General features: G+C 36.4%; 1 protein-coding gene across 1 annotated transcript in view; it reads right to left on the bottom strand.

The window, feature by feature from the left end:
- The window catches only part of LOC118275285 (zinc finger protein 541), a 288,113-nt gene that overhangs the window by 91,215 nt on the left and 177,933 nt on the right, over positions 1-18,965 (bottom strand). The window contains exon 3 of the mRNA XM_035593193.2: positions 5,588-5,792. Coding sequence (XP_035449086.2) covers positions 5,588-5,792 — 205 coding nt within the window. The remainder of the gene's footprint in view (positions 1-5,587; positions 5,793-18,965) is intronic.

Below are 18,965 nucleotides of genomic sequence, written 5' to 3'. Positions count from 1 at the left end.
TCCGATATCCGATTCGATTAAACGGTATCGATAAGATTGTATCGCGTGGAGGTTCAGTTAAGAGCTGCCTTTTATTGTTTTAGTATCATGAACAGAATCTGATGAAAAAGTGACGAGCTGTTTGATGTTCGAGTTTGGGGTATTAAAATAAGTTTTTGATTGTCATACATGGTCTCGTAGACTGTCTCTTAAAGGAGTATGCAAAAGTACTTCAATTTAGGATTACTGCTCTGTTCTGCCACCAACTTACAACATGTAGCCATAGTACCTAATTTAAAAACTTATAACTGCAAGTCTCGGATAGTAATGTCGTGAATTCTAAAAATAATCTTACTAATATTATAAATGCGAAAGTTTGTGTGTATGTTTTTAACTCAATCACTTCAAAACCTCAAAATGGATCAGAATGAAATTTGGAACTGGAGTAGATTATGGTCTGGAATAACATAATTATAGGTTAATTATATCCCACGGTAACGCAGGTGAAGCCGCGGTCAGGACCTAGTGTTTAATAAATTATTTCATTTTTGTATCTGATAACAATCTTTAAAATTATTCACCTCTATATCCCTTTAGCGAGTAACAGACACATATTCATATTGTACAGACATCAGGTATATATTTGTATCATTCCACAGCCAGACACGAGAACTGTGTGTAATAGTTGTGTCGTCTGAGTAACCCGCTTGTCTATTACATTTGACGGCCCAATTTGTATACTGTCTGAGTGATTGGCCCAATACAATCGAACTAATATATTTGTTGGGCCTTTAGAGAATTGCTACACGTCCACACTGTTGCCAACCTAATACCGTTTATGTTATTATTTTGACTATGTACTGAATACATATATAGCTACATATTTTATATTAAATACATATTGATAGGCTTATTCGTCGGTATTAAAATGCGATAGCCTGTTTATTTGTCTCTCTCTCACGTTACTAGGGAATATTTTTATTGCACGAACGAATTTTTGTGAGCCTTTGTGGTAATCGAAGTGAGTAATTACAGCAATGAAATGGCAACAAATTGCACTACTGCAAGCAACAAATTACGGATGAATTTTATTGAAACTGTATTACTGATGTTTCTCTTCTTTGTCTTTGTCTAAGGTTCTGTAGAAGACAATTATGACATCTGATACTAAACTAAACTTCTTACGATTGTTTATACATTGGAGAAAGACGTTAGCGTCAGAAATTTACTTTTTTTTACTGCCACTTTGAGATCTAAGTAGGTAGTCATAATTTTTTTTTAATTTATTTTCTGATGGAACACGATGAGTGACAAATAGTTCTTAATTTAATTTTGAAATGTGAGGTTTGATACATAAGCAGTTTATTCAAATTAAATGGGAGTATAGTGTTGCATTCTAAGAATATTTTTTAAGAAGATGTACAGCACAATCCTTGAGGTTTTCTTTTAAGTAAAAAAGCACGCTTTATGTAAAAAAATAACCTGCAGCATATTTTTATATTGTTTAAACTCAATTTACATTTTTGAATAATGAATGAAGCACCTCTTCAACGCGTTTTGTGATTTATCGTTCAAAACATAATAAGTATGTCATTAGGGGCGTCGGGTCAAGTAAGTACTTGCCAAGTATTGTACCAGGTCACTCCTCACACATTACTTGACTCCACGAACCCTTTCACAAGTTTGGACAGGCACAAATCATGACATGCAAATAGTTATCAAAGACATAATTTAGAAATTTCCAAACAGCTAAATAGAGGCCACTACAGCATAGTTACTATGTCAGATAGTACTAGCATCTGCCTCCGATATATTATAACATTTATTAACAAAGTTATATGAGGGTTCGTGTAGTAAAATTTAATAGAAACAGCCCCACGTGAATTTATGTGGACGAAAATTCGGGTCGATCGGGAAAACGGCACTAATTCTGTACCAACCAACGAATATTTGAAAGCAACAAAAATATTTACGATGGGATTCCATTTCAACGGACGATTATTTAAAAACAGAATCAATTTAGGGAACAATATTTGAACGTTCTTTTTTTAAATCTTGTTAGGTTTAGGGCTATTATTCGTAGAGGCCATTAACAAAATATCTAGTGTTACCAATTTGAAAATAGAGCATAGAGCTCGCAGTGCTACAGATAAAATAAAGCTTCTGATGCAGCCTCGTATAAAATACGGGACGCGGACTACATTGGGGCGGGAAATTGTATGTAAATGCATGGAGATCATGCGCATGTAATTTTACGCTCTATTTCGTCGGTCATTCAAGGTCGGGCTGCGAAAGAATGGAGCGGGATTATTTACTGATTTAAATTAAACTTAGCACTGAATTCAGGTTTATGAATGCAGTCATGCAAATATCGATTAACGTAATTGGAAACTAGTTTCGTAGTTGTTTGCATTCAAATTAATTTAGCATCAATTTATATTTACAGAAGGTTCATTTCAGTATGATCTCGTTACAGTTGTCACAGTCGACCGTCATCTAGCGGGGCCCAGTGACTCGGCGGATACAATTTGCAAAAGTGACAATTCATCTTTGTAAGTGCTTGAGGCTCTGATACTACGCGCGGATGAAATATGCAAAAACTACCACTTATTCATATTGCAGATTGCTTACTGCTGCTCGCTTTTTTATTGTTCCCCTTTGCCGAGGTTGTGTTTTAAGGAAAATAATGTTGTTTTTCCTTTTTTTATGAGCGACTCTTTTATGGAGGAGCGATAAGTTGATTGTGTTTGAGGCGTGCTGCCTTTTTTATTTGTTTACTACGGCGATGTCAAGTGCTCAGCATAATTTATTGGTGTCTGGTCAGATATTTTCACTACATTATTAGGAAATACGATAAAAAAAAACAAAAAAGATCCATCAAAAACAACATTACCTACTGGCATAAAATAACACGAAAAAAAACTAAACAAAATAAGGTAAAAAAAAAAACAGAGGGCCATAAGATTCTTAATTCGAATTCACCCTTGATCCGACATTCTCCAAAAAGGATCAAATTCGCCTCCGGGGCGACGTTAGAAAAAAAAACGAACCGTCGGCACGGGTTCTCCTGAACAGTGAACTCATAACCTTCCACTCTTTGTAATTAAAAGAGTAACAATTCCAAAATATTGTTCCCGGTGAGGCATCCTCTTTTAAAGTACGTATATTTTAAATACGGCAGAAGTTATAGAATGTCGAAAAGTTTGTTCAAAGCACAAAGGGATAATGAAGTTGTTTACCATATGTTAATTAAATACTCTCTTAGGGATTGGCTAATGGAATTCCCGAATATTTACCTACAAGGGTTCGAGGTGATGGAACACGGTGTTATGAAACTTGTCGCGTAATTTTAGCTCATTGTAACTACATTACGTATGAGTTAATATAGACATTTTATTGCTATTCTAATACAGAAGTCAAATAAACAAAATAAATATTGGGAGCCCGCTACTGGAAGTCCTTAAGTATGAAAATATTTTCAACTTTCCCCAGTACTCAGAACAAAGTAAACTCTAACGGTCAACAGAAGTCTCTTCAATAACGTCTAAAATATTGATTTAAAAACGTCCCACTAACTTATTCAACGATGGAACAGACATTAGTTATTCAATTACCAAGTAATTGAAGCCCAAGTAGTAAACGTAGCCTTCCAAACTAAACGATAATTAAATAATAACTACGTAATTGAAATGCACAACGGTAACATCTTAACAATTTACGAGCTCAATAATAGAAGAGAAATTTTCATCGTTCGCCTTAAGAAGGTCTAATTGAATTAGGAGCCTTCAGGCTTCGTTTGCATGACTTTGCATTTTTAAGCAAAATCGAGACTTTTCCAGTGAATTTTGACAAGTTGATGTCCTGCAGTGGGCCCTCGGGGAATGGCGGTGGAACGAACTAGACAATTTGAATTCGACCGTTACAATTACGTTAGCTTTGATCTTGAACAAAATAAGAATGAATGAACGCGTTTTAGAACGTGTGTGTTCTTTTTTCAAATGGGTATCAAGGATGAGGTAATGGTGACTAATACGATATTTTTTTTAAATTTTGAGTTTATTTAGTTTGGTAATAATACTGCTCATGAAAATAATAATATTTTACTGAATTGGATTGAGCGAAAAAATATAGGTAAGTTATTCTTCGCATGATTACGGCTAATAGAATATTTTCAATCTAATCTAATTTATTCAGTCAGTCTTTGTTACAGATAAAATTAGGTAAGACGAGAAGGTTTTTATTTGTTCATTGACAGACTTCTTAATGAGCTGAAAATTATAGCCAAAAAATATTTGAACATTTTCTTTTGAGTAGAAGTAATAGATACGTAAAAATTATTATAAAACTATTGGATATCAAAACTTTTTAATTTACTCTATGCCACAAATAAAATATTGCAATAAAATAAAAAAGAATAAAAGAAAATAACGTTCGATATCCGATTTAAATTCAAACTTGGAATTAGCCTTCCATTTTCTAATTCAAAATAACTGGCAACTGGAATAGGATTCCGCAATATTAATTAAGAGCATATCTACGAATCAGATTTACGGTGTAATATTGAAACAAATAAATTATTTCTCTTAACGGAGAATATTCGCAGAATCTCGGCGGGTGTTGGTTTTGTAAACGAACTGAGTTTTGTTCCAGCTAGACTAGACTTTATTCTATTTGGCTGTGTATCGTCTGAATTATTGCTGCCACTAAATTGTGTTTGCACACTCAAATCGTACAATTAAGTTTGTTTGATGACAACACGATACTTTGTAGTGAACTAGTAATATATATTTCTAGATGTGGCATTTAATTTTACTAACATTATTCTTGTCAATATTTAGAAATGTAGAGGCAGTAGGCAATGTTATAGAAGAAGAAAAGTAAATTATATGTGGGACACTTTTGTGACAAATTGTAGAAAAATTTTAGACTAAAATCGGTTTTGAAGTCTAACATACAAAATTGAAATGAAGACATTGCCGACATGCCCGAACGTAACATTCTTCTCACACGAGCCTTAAAACTCAATTTTCTTTATTCCCCCAACCCTACAGCTGGAAATCCGTACATTTCCATAAAATAGTGATGTACAACGCTTGCAAGATTTAAATGAGTCGATAACAAATGACAGAGCGATGTCCAAACGCGCTGCTTCCAGTCAGTTTCGAATGCAAAATTCGATATTTGAAATTCAAAATAACCGACGAAGCATTCCGGGTTCCGAGTCGTGGAATACCGCTCATGATTCTTCGCGTAAAATAAAATATCTGGAACGTGGTAGCGAAGTCTGAATGCCAATTTTGTTGACTGTAATTCAAATTTTTTATGCGAAACCGAATGCAAGAACATGTATTTTACACGTCTGAGTGCACACTTGCACAGCAGATGACTAGCTGAATAAGAGGAGAAAAGTTTTCTATGGTATTTTGTTTGAATTTGGTTTACATCAATTGTTGTTGTTTGTATTGTAGATACGCTACATTGATACCGTAGCCAACTTCACGTTTTACTTATTAAGTAGGCAAATAAGAATGTTTACTGTGTCTCAGTCTCTACAGATTTAGACATATAAGACTCTCTCTCTCTCTCTCCTTATACAAAGCAAACGTACCGATATCATTGGCGTTTAAGAAGTCAGCAAGCAACTCGGGTTCGTGGCATGCTATGGCTAGGCGGTTGTCGTGAAATCGGCCAGAGTCGCCGGGGCCCGCCTCGCGCAACTGTAGCGCCACTGAGCCCTCGCCGCCGACCGACGCGCTGTACATCACTACTGCGCGCGGCGTGAACGTCGGCAGCGGCAGCCGTGTGCTCTGCACCTGGAGACAAAAAAGGTAACATTAGTATTTAGTTTAAGTACTCGTATAAATGAATGTGAAGGGAAGGAGGCCAATGAGGTTATTGGCAACGGTAGAGAATAAAGACAAGATAATTTAAGTTTCTAGCTTTGCACATGTCATCCCAATTCCGTGTTTCTAGCTTTGCACATGCCATTCCATTTCCATTATAATTTAGACCACCAGAATGAAACAATCAATAAAATACTTTTCTCTCTCTACAAAACAAATTCAGTTAGGCACATAAAACGCCTTCACATTGCCATATTTCATACCAAACCGTTGAACATTGGCATTATTTGATACCTTCCACCTCAAAGCTGCGGAACGACGTAAAACTTGGAAACTTAGAGGAATATTCTCGAAAAATCCATCTTACATTGCACAAACTTAGATAGTAGATACTTTCACAATCGAGTTTACCCTTTAAAATCGTTGAGATGCATTTGACAGGGCTCGTACACCTATCGAGTTGTACAAAACCAGTTTATCATGATCTCGCTTTTAATAATCTTTCCACACATTCGACGCTCTGTATAAACTGGTTTTGTACAGCTTGATGTGTTACGCGTGTATGTATGTACCTACATGTAGTGTAGAAACCATTTGCCGTATATTATGATGTATTACAGGGTAACAAGGCTCGAGTAATTTCGCACGTCGTTCGTATACATCAAAAGCGTATCCATCATAATCCAAAACACATAATTATGAGGCGTGGGAGGCCTTTAATACAGAGCACGAGATGTTATAGTTTGTCGTGGTAAGCAATTTGAATTATATCGTAGGTACTCAAGTCTCAAGGCTTTTGTTTCCCAGTACCACGATTTTATCGTTTATCTGTTGTTATGGAAATTTTACTCTCGGACTAGATGTTATAGCGCAGAATACAGATTGCCGATAAGATAATAATATTATGTAGAATGTGGTTTCATAAATTCGACAGTAAAATCCTGGGTTTTATTTCATGCTCCAATGTTAGTATTATAGCTATTAAACGTTTTGTTCGAAACAAAGGAAGTTCTGATTGATCGACCGATGTCTGGCGTTTGTAAACTGGTTTGATTGCTTTATCTTGCTAAAAGGTATAAATAAATAAATACAAAAAGCTACTAGTACTCGCTTTGACTACAAAAATATAGGTTAGTGAGAATTGCCTTTTTTGTTGGGGGAAAATCATCAAATTAGTAAATGATAAATGATAAATGACGGCAAGCTAATAAATATGATTAATAATAATATGTATGTGATAAGTTTTTGTTGTATATAAAAAAAGTATTAAAGTAGATAAGTACATAATAATATAAAGGATATAAGAATAAGAATTGTAAATTAAAGAGCGCCATTATCGCCAACAAACTGACTCACAGTTTGGCGATTTTTGTATGTATTTTTATATGTATGTATTATGTGAATAAACGATTAAAAAAAAACGCTTTTACTTCTCCTGCCACGGGTGGGGCGAACGGGTAAGGAGTGACAGTCTCTTACTGACTAAAAACTACACCATTTCTACTTCTGCTTTTTGAGCCTCGGTAAACCCGCTAGGTAGTCCGCAGCTCTAGATCAGGCATCAACCTTGACGGGCCTCAACTGTGGTGGTCTGATGGTTCTTTGCCGTACATATGTGTCTGGTTCTATAACCAATAGGAATCCAGAACAAAGCATATATTCGTTTTTTATTGGTAAAAGGTTGTCTTGCCGATCGATAAAGAATAGTTTTTTAACCAATTTGTTAGTCGATCGAAATGATAGAATATAACTAAAAATTCTACAATAATTCATCATTTCTTTATTATACGCCGGTGAGACTGAAACATTTTGTTTCATTTTATTCAGTCTTCATTTATTTCTTCAATTCTTACAGCAGGCGACGGCAATAAATTGTAGCCGGTGAGTAATTTATCGGGGCGCATTGTTTGATGTTCATTGCTGGCTCGTAATGACAACCTAGATTACAATGTAATTATGGTAGTAGTTAGCCGGTAATGAACGAGTGTTATGTAGTATAAACAATGGTAATATATTTTTAACTTTCTTCTATATACATGCTTATAGATACCATTTTTTTCACATGAAGCTGACAATCACTTGTACCATAATCAGATTGAACCGTAGTAGTTTACCTGATCAAAGTTAAAGCTAAAATAATTTATTTCAATTAAGCAAGGAATACACTTTTGGATGTCAAACAAAAAATGTAAACTGTTAGTCTACACTAAAAATACAATACATTTTTAGTTTTCATTCCGCTTGTAGGTGTATTTTCAGCATGCGGTGTGCAGCATCACTCCGTCCGCAATTAAACGGGTCATTGGGACTGTTAGTCTGTCGGTCAGTCCTTTAGTGAAGCTATTTGCTCATATTTGATCTAGTAGTTAGTCACTTGGCTGCTTTGCTATTGCGTGTCAGGGATTCGAATCACGGTTTGGGCTGTACTTACATAAAAGGTTAAGTTAACACACGCATTTACAAAAAGACAAAATACTAGTAAGGGTAATTTGAAACAAATAAAAGTAAAGGCAATAGTTGTACAGTCCCAATATTAAACCTAATTCAATCATCGACAAACACTCAAATACGTACTTTAATCTAACAACATTAGCGTACAATATCCTCTAGCAAGATAATAGTTGCACTATCCAAATCTCAATCCTAATTCAATCATCGATAAACACTCAAATACGTACCTTAATCTAACAACATAAGCGTACAATATCGTGTAGCAAGATAAAGACTGGAAAAGCTTAACTAGGTATATAAGTTAAGTTAAACTCGTATTAAATACTTTATGTTGCGGACCTCCTTTAAGCCCAGGAGGTCGCGGAGGGAAGCCCACTGGGTCCAGGATAGCTCGCCAAGTATTTAAGTACTTTATTAAATTCTCACTTTATAGGTACTATTATGAGTTTGTTCACTTTTGCGTAAAACGATACCAATAGGAGTTGAATCTTGTTGATTTTTTTTTGTATTGTGATTACTTTCGTATAATAATAGTTATTTTAATTGGTATAGCAATGTTAATGCGAGAGTTGAATTATTGAAGTAAATGTTTTAATTGTGTGAACGGCAAAAAAGTTTTTTTTATGAAATACACCAGTAAACGAGCACACGTATCACCTGATGGTAAGCAATCGTCGCCGCCCTTGGAAACTTAAAACATTAGAGGCGTTACAAGTACTTTGTGGGCCATTAGGGGATTGGGAATTTAAGGGTTGATGGGGAATCGGGGATTGGGAATTATAATAAGATAATAAAATAAACTTAAATTTCTTCTAAAACTCTTTAAAGCAACACCACATTAGAGATAAATAAATTACACCATTTACAACTCACTACACTACAATACACTACACATAGCACACATACCTGCCAACTAACTACAACACGACCACAGAACATTGTGAAAATTGATACAACACGCTATAAATTCAAGATGAACGGGGCTCTAACATAATTACGAGACGTTGTAGGCCTCCCGGGCCCCCGGGCCGCAGGTAGGGGCCTGATTACGTCGCGATTGTCTCCCATTAGACGTAATGACGCCCTAAATATGTTATGCGAGTTGCAATACCTCTTATTAACATGATATTAAGAAGGTTTATACACTTAATGCTGAACGCTTTCTAAGATTTTAATTACTGTAAATTGGGGAATGGTTAGAAAGGAATAGTCCTTTCCCTTCTATACAGAAGGAAGTGTCTGTCTAATTAAATTTCGACTTTAGGAAGGGTTTATTAGAGTGCGGTTTTAGTTTTTTTATAAAGTTTTAAATTGAATTTGGAAGTTCATTATGTTACCTACATAGTTGGCAAAAATCGTTCGATGTTTCCATTTTTGTTTTGCCAATCTAATCACAAATTAGTCATAACATCAGCATATTAAAAAATACTAGTTACCTGTTACAGGATAATCTATTTCTTTTTATCTTAATTTTTTTGAGTCTTTTTTCAAAGATATGTCAGCCCCATCGTACATTTTTTACATTTCTTGACTGTTTTAATTTAATTACTCTAGAGTATTATTTGATTAACAATTAAATTAGACAAATGGTGAAAAGTGGGTGTACATTGTATAGCGGCATTAAGTGCCGTAATGTGCACCTCTGCCTACTTCTTCGGGGATAAAAGGCGTGACGTTAGTATTATTTGATTAATTGTTATTCACATCCATATATCCATTTGTGTATATACTCGTACTTAAGACCACAAAGAAAGGTATTACATAAATGGAACACAAATAACCGTGCGCACAAATAGTCCACGACTTAAGACGTCATTAAGTGCTGGCTAATTAGAAATCCCACTGCGGCAGCCAATGAGACGCGCTCATTATGAGCCGCTCACGACGAGTGATGACGACATCGAGTCACTGTGACGTCATGATTGATTGGCTATTGTTTTACTATTGCGTTTTATAGTTGCGGAATGTTGTATAGGAGTAGGGATTTTATATTGTTCAATTAATGCTTGGGACGTGCGTTTGTTTTTTGATAGATTTGTAGTAGGGTTAAAAAAACATTAGAAATATTGAAAACGAACTTTGTATTTCAGTTGCAGTTTTTATATTCATGTTATGATACATACATACAATTTATAAAATCACCTTTTATACGACATAAAATCGGCACGTATTCGGAGTAGGAGCACAGAATAACCAAAAAATTACCCAAACAAATACCGAGAACCTACAAAAAAAAAAAAACAATTCTAAACACTAAACCTACAATAGGGTAAAACCTACAGTTGTCCTACACAAGAGCGCTATTTATGGGCACCGCAGGACAGTCCCGTGGGCTAACCGGCTTGCTGATTACGGCACAATTATACCCTGTTGGCCGGTAAATAAACACGTAATAGTCCGGATGAGCAATTTGACCGGCACCGTATTATTATACGTATTTAGATACCAGCCCGTTTTGTTTGACGTTATTGAGAAAGGGTCCGAATTGAGCTCTCACTTTTATTTTCTATTTATACGAGTAAAACAGGAAAGGTCCAATTGAAAATGTTTTATTGTAGAAAATTAGACAGTTTATATTTTGCTACAATAAAATGGAAATAAAGCAATAAAATAAGATTACCGTGAGAGAAGTGGGTTCGAAAATATTTATACCTGCGGGTTCACATGAAATACAACATAAGCCACCTCGAAGCTCCCGGCATTATCTATCGCGCACTAGTTCCATAACTTAAACTATAATCCTTGTGATTAATCCCTTACAGTTTCTGTAATCTTCACTCTCATACCTACTGCCGCTTAATTCAACTTAGCAGAATTTCTAATTGGTAAACTGAGTCAACTGGCTTATCAATTATTGGCATAAATATCATTTGTTTGTACATTCATAATTGAGAGTCATTTGCGAACTATAATAGGCGTCGTGAATAATGAAACTGTTTAATTCACTTTCTAAGTCCGATACAATATTCACGGAGTACGGCTCGTGGAAATTCTTTACAGGGATCAAAATATTCCTTGTTGCTTCGGTTACTAAGCGATACGGGTTTAATATAACGTACTTCAAAGAAAATAATATATATTTCTCTTGCTTCGATTTAGGTCAAGAGCGAGCACTAATCTCGCTTGAGATTACGCATTCGTGTGATGATTACCGTCGAGTCGACTCATTTGTTCCCGTTACGTGTTAAGGCATGATATTAGGAGGAATCGCGTGAGTGATTAACTGTGTGTATTGTGAGTAAATGGCTCGGCCGACAATGCGTGCTCTGCTCACCCCCACCTGACCTGTTTTTCTGCGTAATGACACGACATTTGCGAGTTTCTTATTATTAGACTAGATGTTAATTAATATCTTGCGTTATTATGTTTTGTGTCTTAAATAATGTGCTGACATTACAGCTGTTTTATTCAGTGAGCTCGTATTTTGTGCATTATCTAGTCTTATTGAATTGTCGATGAAATATGACTTACTAGCTAAAATTTAGTACTGACTTTAACCTACTATATAAAAGAAAACAACACAAAAATATAATTTTCTTGATAAAAAATAATCTCTTGATAGGTAGGTACCTTATTTCCACCCATTCTAGCCTAAACACAGTCTAATCTTAGTTAAAACTACCCAATCTTGTCATCTATTTCATCCAGCCTTCACTTTACGACGCCCAACATAAACTAGACAGGCGATGCGAAAAAACTCGTCGAAAATTGCCACAGTATAAAATATAAGCCGATTTTTTTATGGCCAGTAAAATTCGCGTGTAAAATTGTTAGGTATGGATTCCCTGACGATTCGTCCCTCGGGCGGCTGTCATGCGTTTGACGTATCAACGCCAGTGTGACCAGTGAAATTAAAATAAAATTGAACAAAGTTAGAGTGACTATGGTTCGTTCGGCGTTTTTGTTTTTTTTTTTACGAATAATTGTTTTTTTGTAGTTTATTGTTTAGGGTTTTCAATTTAAGAATTGATCAAACTAAACTTAGGTAAATATTTTTGATGGTTACATCTAATATTGAATCGATAATCTTCCTCATCAAGATCACCACTTTCCAATCTCTTTTTCATCATATAAGTTTTTAAACTGACATGGTCACTAACACTAACATTAGAACTTAAGATGGGATATTTACCATGTTTATTTAAGTCAATGAGTTTTCGATATTTCGGCACTGTTGCAAGCGCCATGATCACGGCTGAACTGTTCCTGAACTGTAAATATCCCGTCTTAAGTTCTAATGTTAGTCTTTTTCATCACTACTGATCATATCCAATTTTGATAGAACAATCCCTTTTTTTTTTTTTTTTTTTTTTTTTGAGGGGGAAAATCATCCAATGACTCCTCCCGCCTTGGGTGAGGCGGGAGGGAGTGTCAGACTCTTACTGACTAAAAACCACCCCGTTCCTTCTCCTGCTTTGAGCCGGAGCCCCGGTAACCTTTTACGTTGTCCGCAGCTCCGGATCAGGCATCAGCCCTACTGGGCCCCATCTGTGGTGGTCTGGCTCTTTGAGGCGCGCGCGGAACGCGACGCGCCGTACGCACGGGTCTGGTTCTGGTCGGGCGGCGAGCTACCCTTGCTCGCCGTCCGCAGACCCGCACTTACGGTGGCCGGAGATCGTCACGCGATCCCCGACGCACGGAGTGTCTTCGGCGGCGGAACGTTCCCTCACGCGCTCCGCCTCCTCCTTAGCTAGCATGACTGCTTCGCAGAAGGAGGAGACGGCGTCCCATTCCCTCTCGCTCCGCATCATGGCCTGAACCAAAGCCGGACGCGAGAGGTCACCGTCGCCGATCACATCCCTAAGGACACGGCGGTGCTCAGCCCATGCAGGGCACACCGCTAACGTATGCTGTGTCCTCCGGGCTATCCTCGCAATGCCGACACCCGGGATAGAACAATCTCTAAATCAATATAAATGCAAACTAGAACACATCTACGTGTTTATGGCAAAACAGCGCTAAACAATTACCGTGATAAGGTATTATTAGGCGTATAATTGTCTATGGAACATGAACATCGCATTCTAAGCCCCCGCCGTGTATGTGAACGATAATTGCAAGTTTCAGTTTACCTGGGGCCATAAGATAATCTGTTCTGTACATGTCTTAATTACCTACCTATTACGTATAAACTCGTATAGTGAACTATACATTTATAGTAAGTAGATACAGAATGAAAATGTTGGTCTTTGTTATTAATTTAGAAAACTACTTAAGTTATGTTATGTTGCAACGTCTCGCTTTCTATCCCCGAAGAGGTAGGCAGAGGTGCATATTACGGCACGTAATGCCGCTATACAATGTACACACCAATTGTGTTATAAGTCCCATGTAATAGGGGGTGCGCCTATGTTAGGTCGAGTTATGTTAGGTCTACATTTTTAACTGGGTCTGATAGTCCACTAAGACTGTCGTAGTGGCCCAGAGGTTTAAAGTTTTCTACCAGTGGCAAGTACCAATGTGACTTTTTCCGAGTTATGACGACTTTCTAAGATTATTTAGACACATTTCACCAGTTATAGCATGAGACCCATGCGATAGTAAACCTTATTGCCATATAGAAAAAAGGAACATAATAAATATTTTCAATACCACCCGTCAATACGTATTGTATCCACTCTACCTGAATTATGAATGAATAACGCGCGGTCCATTATCACGGGGGCTTTGCGCTGAGCTGCCGTAAGTACTGCTTCGAATCAGCTTTGCGTAGGCATCGAACCTACGATGTACCGGTTAATTGAATGTATACCATTTGTCTGTATATAGTTCTGTTATTAAAATTGGTTGTATGTTTGTTAAAGAATAGGTTCTGAAAGAGCTAAAGTGATTTTAAAGATTGTTTCACTATTACAAAAGGTACTTCTTTTCAGAGGTAAGATTTTTGTATTTTTACCTAATATTTCAACTAGACTGATGACTGTTAATCAAGTGAAAGAGGTATGTAAGAATCGTAGCAATGAACCTTTCATTGTCTTTGCCTACTCCCATGTTAGATAGGCGTGAGATTATGTATGTATGTATTTCAAAAATATACCTTGTCGAGATAATATTTTTAAACACGCAGGTGAAACTGTAGGCGAAAAGCGTAGTATCTCAATATCTATGCCAGTTCCTATGTAATAAAATACGAAAGTTGGGTTGGTGTATGAAAGGATAAGTAACTTTAGAACAGTACCCATAGTACGAGTTAGCTTTACGTTAACGAAAATTTAACATGAACACGTTCGGCGCTCTGATTGGTTGTTTTATTCAAGCCGGCAAATCAGAGCGCCGAAGAATTTACTTTAAACGTAAAGAAAACTCATACTAAGGGCACTGAATTACACAAATATGGAATAGAGACATATACATAATTAGATAACAGTGTGCAATAACACGTAGAGTACTTTTAATCCCAGGAACGCGAGTGAAGCCGCAGGTTAAAGCAAGTATAGGCACTGCTTATTGATTTTGTATTACAGTAAGCGGATAGAACTCTGATATTAGACAACTGCAGATGTTAATTTGTTATGTAGGAGCTGTTTGTGTGTGGAATTGTATATTAATTGGTGTTTCGTTGTTTTGTTGTAATTTCCAGCTATTTATAGCTGTGTGGGTGGAGTATGGCATTGCTATTTGCTTTGCTTCTAGCTCTTCGAAAAGAAGTGGGTCATCAAATATTTGTTGCTTGTTTTTTTATGAAGTTAATATGCCTTAGTTGTGTCAATCTAGCTTTAACTACTGTCAGATAATTATGATAATATCGCTATAGCAAACGAGCATCACATCACACATTCAGTGACCACTGCTGTCCAAAGGCCCCTTCTCGCACGAAGAAGGTTTGAGCATTAATTACCAAGCTTAAGGAATGCGAATTGGCGATTTCAAACTTATATTCAGAATTTATAAGCCCAGGTTTCTTCACAATGTTTTCCTTCACCGTATGTTAGTGGTATCTAAATAATCTTAGAAAGTACACATTTATCATAACTAGGAAAAAGTCTCATTGGCACTTGCCGGTAACTTATGCATGAGAAGCGGGTATCTTCAACCTCCGGGGCACCAATCAGAAACACCCAACTGTAATACCTCATAAGTAATTAAAAAATGCTTAAATTCTTTATTCAAAAACTCAACCTATTCTCCTAAACCCAATTAATCATGAGTTTCAACTGTCAAATTTCAAGTATCAAGATTGGAGTATCACCAGTATTTATTTCAAGTGGCCTGTAAACTTCGAAACTTGAAGGTTTATACTGAAAGTTTCGCTTTCTGAGACTGTTTCGAGTAATATGCTCGTACTTAGTTTGTTACAACACTTTGATATAACGGGACATTGAATTTTGAACTTAATAAATATAGTTATTAAGTCTGATTTTCATTACGGTTTTGTTCATTCGAGAGTTGTCTTCCTGGTTTAGTGAGAAATGTAATAGTTTGAGATTGTTGTTGGTTATAAATAGGATATTGTTATATTCATTATTTTTAGTACAAAATAGTTTAATACATAAAAGTATTTCAGATTGGAAATTTTAATACCGGCTTATTTTATTCAAATAATTATCTAGATTACATAGTCCTCATATGTATTGACTGCACGGGTGGTGCGGTGGCTGGGCAACTGGCTGCCGCGCAACGTGTAGCGGGTTCGACTGTTTGTGTGATCCACAAATTACTGTTCCGAGTCTGGGTGTCATGTGTATGTGTATTTGTATGTTTGTAAACGCACCCACGATATAGGAGAAAATTCTAGTATTGGACAAGGTTTTTTAAAGATAATATTTTGTGTTTTTTTAAGGTGAAAATGTAAAACAACAGCATAACTGTCTGTCATGTTTATACTGTCACCTTTATAAAAAGTCGTTCTAAAAACAACCAACAATGAAACACATGAAAATTACACATAGAAACAAAAACTTGAACGCCAAAAATGACTGAAAACAGTAAAATTATTTTATTAATTAAGTTAGCAGTAACTGTTCAAATTGTACAAGAGCTAAATAGCTCTCAGTTTCTTGATAAGTCACAATATAAACTTTGTTCGTTCAGAACTAGGTACTGTCACGTCCAATAATACTAACAGCCTGTAATTTTATTACAACCTTCTAAAGTTTGAGAACAACGCTTTTATCTCAGCATCCATTCTTCCAAGTCTTTATTACCTACACTTTGAAAGGCTCAGAGACCCATTTTAAAAGTATCGGCCCATATCAATTCAGAAAACATTTTAGCACCCTCCTAACATACACGTACGAGACCCGACACACACACAAGGGACCCGAACGACCGGAATGTCGTCCAAACGTTTTATAATTTCCCCAATTATACAAAATTAATTTTATTTCTGTCTTCGCTTAAAAAAAACGTAACGAGTTTTCAAAGCGACACGGGCGCTTTAAAGCACTTTATTGCGGCCCGCTCGGACAAGGGTAATGGTCTAAATTTATTGGGTTAAATGGCCCGTACGAGCGGAAATTCGAGCTAAATTGTTCAGTTGTCTAATTTTTGTGGATTTGATGCTTCATTTCACAGACTGAATGTCTAACATCGGACTGTGAGAAGTGGATTTTATTTTAATCAAACGTTTTGTTCGAGAATTCGATTGGAAATCAATTTGATTCAAGATTGTGTTTAATGCATTTTGGTAGTGGGGTCGCCGATAGAGCCGCGGTGTGGGCTATCGAACGTTAATGGTGTACTTATTGGAATTGAATGGCATCGCTAGTTCGGTGGACCAGATAAAATTGTTTTCCTTTTTGCGTTCTTCCGTAAAAGTAACGATGTTATATGGATATCGAGAGAAATATTGATGCTTCGCTCGATAGTTTCCAGCTGCAGCGAAATGGTAATAAAGGCCCCACTAGGTCTCTGAAGCATTACGTTACGGCTCCTATTCCGAAACCCCTCGCAAGCCACAAGGAAAACGGCAAGAAAAATAACGACCGGTAGACGTTAAATCACAGTAAATTTGAGTCTGGAACACAATAACTCAGGAGAACGCCGCCATAACTGTCGCAAACATTGTTCAGATGATTCACGCATTTGGTAATATCGTGTTTTTCTCGAGAATACATTCCCGAGTTTGTTCGCATACCATTGCATTGTCTAGTGAGCGTGATTGTCATTTTTCGTATGTATACGGGGTAGGTTTTAACGTGGGGTCGGATAAAATAACACGCAATTTAAACAAAAGTGCTTCAAATGTTTGATTGAGATTTAAAACACCTTATGCTATGGATTCATTCATTCATTCAACGTTATAGATAAACATTGATGCATTTTACAAGCCAAAAAATCCATTCATATCAAAATTTCTAGAACACTGAACTATAACAATAACAAACCCTTTACGCTTATCAGGGCAAGATAACACGGCCACGTTAGCTGGCCAAGCAACCTCGCATATGGCAGGGGATTCAATTAGCACGGAGACAATGTTCCATGTAAGGTGAGGTGTCGGAAGGGCGACACTAAATCTCGACAGAATTGAATCAAACGGCCGCCCGACTGCCACCGATAATGGCCGATTTATGCCTTGCATTGTCTCAGATATCTTCGTGTGGGCATGGATTTTTAAATTTTGGAATGTGTTCGGGATTTTAAAATGAGAAGGTGTTGTTTTTTTTTTGTTGGGATGTCAGATGTCTTGAGTAAGAAGGTTGGTACAATTTTAAATTAAGAATAGCTTTTTGTGTATTTGAGTTTAGAACCATAGAAAGAAGAAAGAAATTAAAAGAAAAAAAATACGTTTATTTGATACAACAACACCAGGCAAATACAGTACACGCGAAATACAATAAAATGAAATAAAAATGGATATGTCACAAAAAAAAACAGATCATAAAAAACCAAAAAGTTGTTTCGTGCCTAAAGCTTGCACTAAAACAGGTCCAGTTTATCCATGAATGCCAGACATTTAGTGCTTGACGCTAGGTTTCAACAGAATAGAGTTAGGAGGCTCCTAATACAAAGTTAAAGAAAAAAACCTAACAAATAACTAAACTATTTTCATTTTAATGTAGGTTTCTACACGAATAAAAAAAAGATAGATCTTAGAAAATGTAAAGAAAACCTCGTTTATTCCCTAGGCGTGGTAAATCTTAGTTATTTGTACAATGTACATATATGTAAGAGTATGTAAACTGGCAAACAAGTCGGTAAATAACAATGTTAACGACGTACTCGGCTGAGGCTCAGTATGTTTGATACATGGGACATGGAACGTCTACTAATATACTAATGTGTAACATATCGTGGAAAGTATAGGTACGTATCTATAGCAAGATACATCATGTACCTAATTATGTGTGTATAGAAACAGATATTTCGCAATTAGAACAAACATTTTCACTACTGATCATGAGGTTTTAGGATCGATTCTTAGATCAAGTAAAGTTTTATTGACTTCAATGATTATTCTTATCATCAGTTAGAATAAGAACTCTTTTGTTTTAAAAGGGGGAAAATCATCCGATGTCTTCTCCCGCCTTGGGCGAGGCGAGACGGAGTGTCAGACTCTTACTGATTAATTTACCTGCTTTTCGAGCTGGAGCCCCGGTAAACCCACTAGGTAGACCGCAGCTCCGGGTATTAAGAACTCTAGAATATAAAACGTGCAAAAATTAGGTACCTACTCATTCTAAGGCCGAAACTGTCTTTTAGATACTATAAACATAAAAATATTCTTTAAGATGATTAAACAAGCACGTG

The sequence above is a fragment of the Spodoptera frugiperda genome, chromosome 8 (genome assembly GCF_023101765.2).
Source record: "Spodoptera frugiperda isolate SF20-4 chromosome 8, AGI-APGP_CSIRO_Sfru_2.0, whole genome shotgun sequence".
Taxonomy (NCBI): Eukaryota; Metazoa; Arthropoda; class Insecta; order Lepidoptera; family Noctuidae; genus Spodoptera; species Spodoptera frugiperda.
The sequence above is the reverse complement of the archived record's forward strand: the minus strand, read 5'-3'. Positions and strand labels throughout refer to the sequence as shown.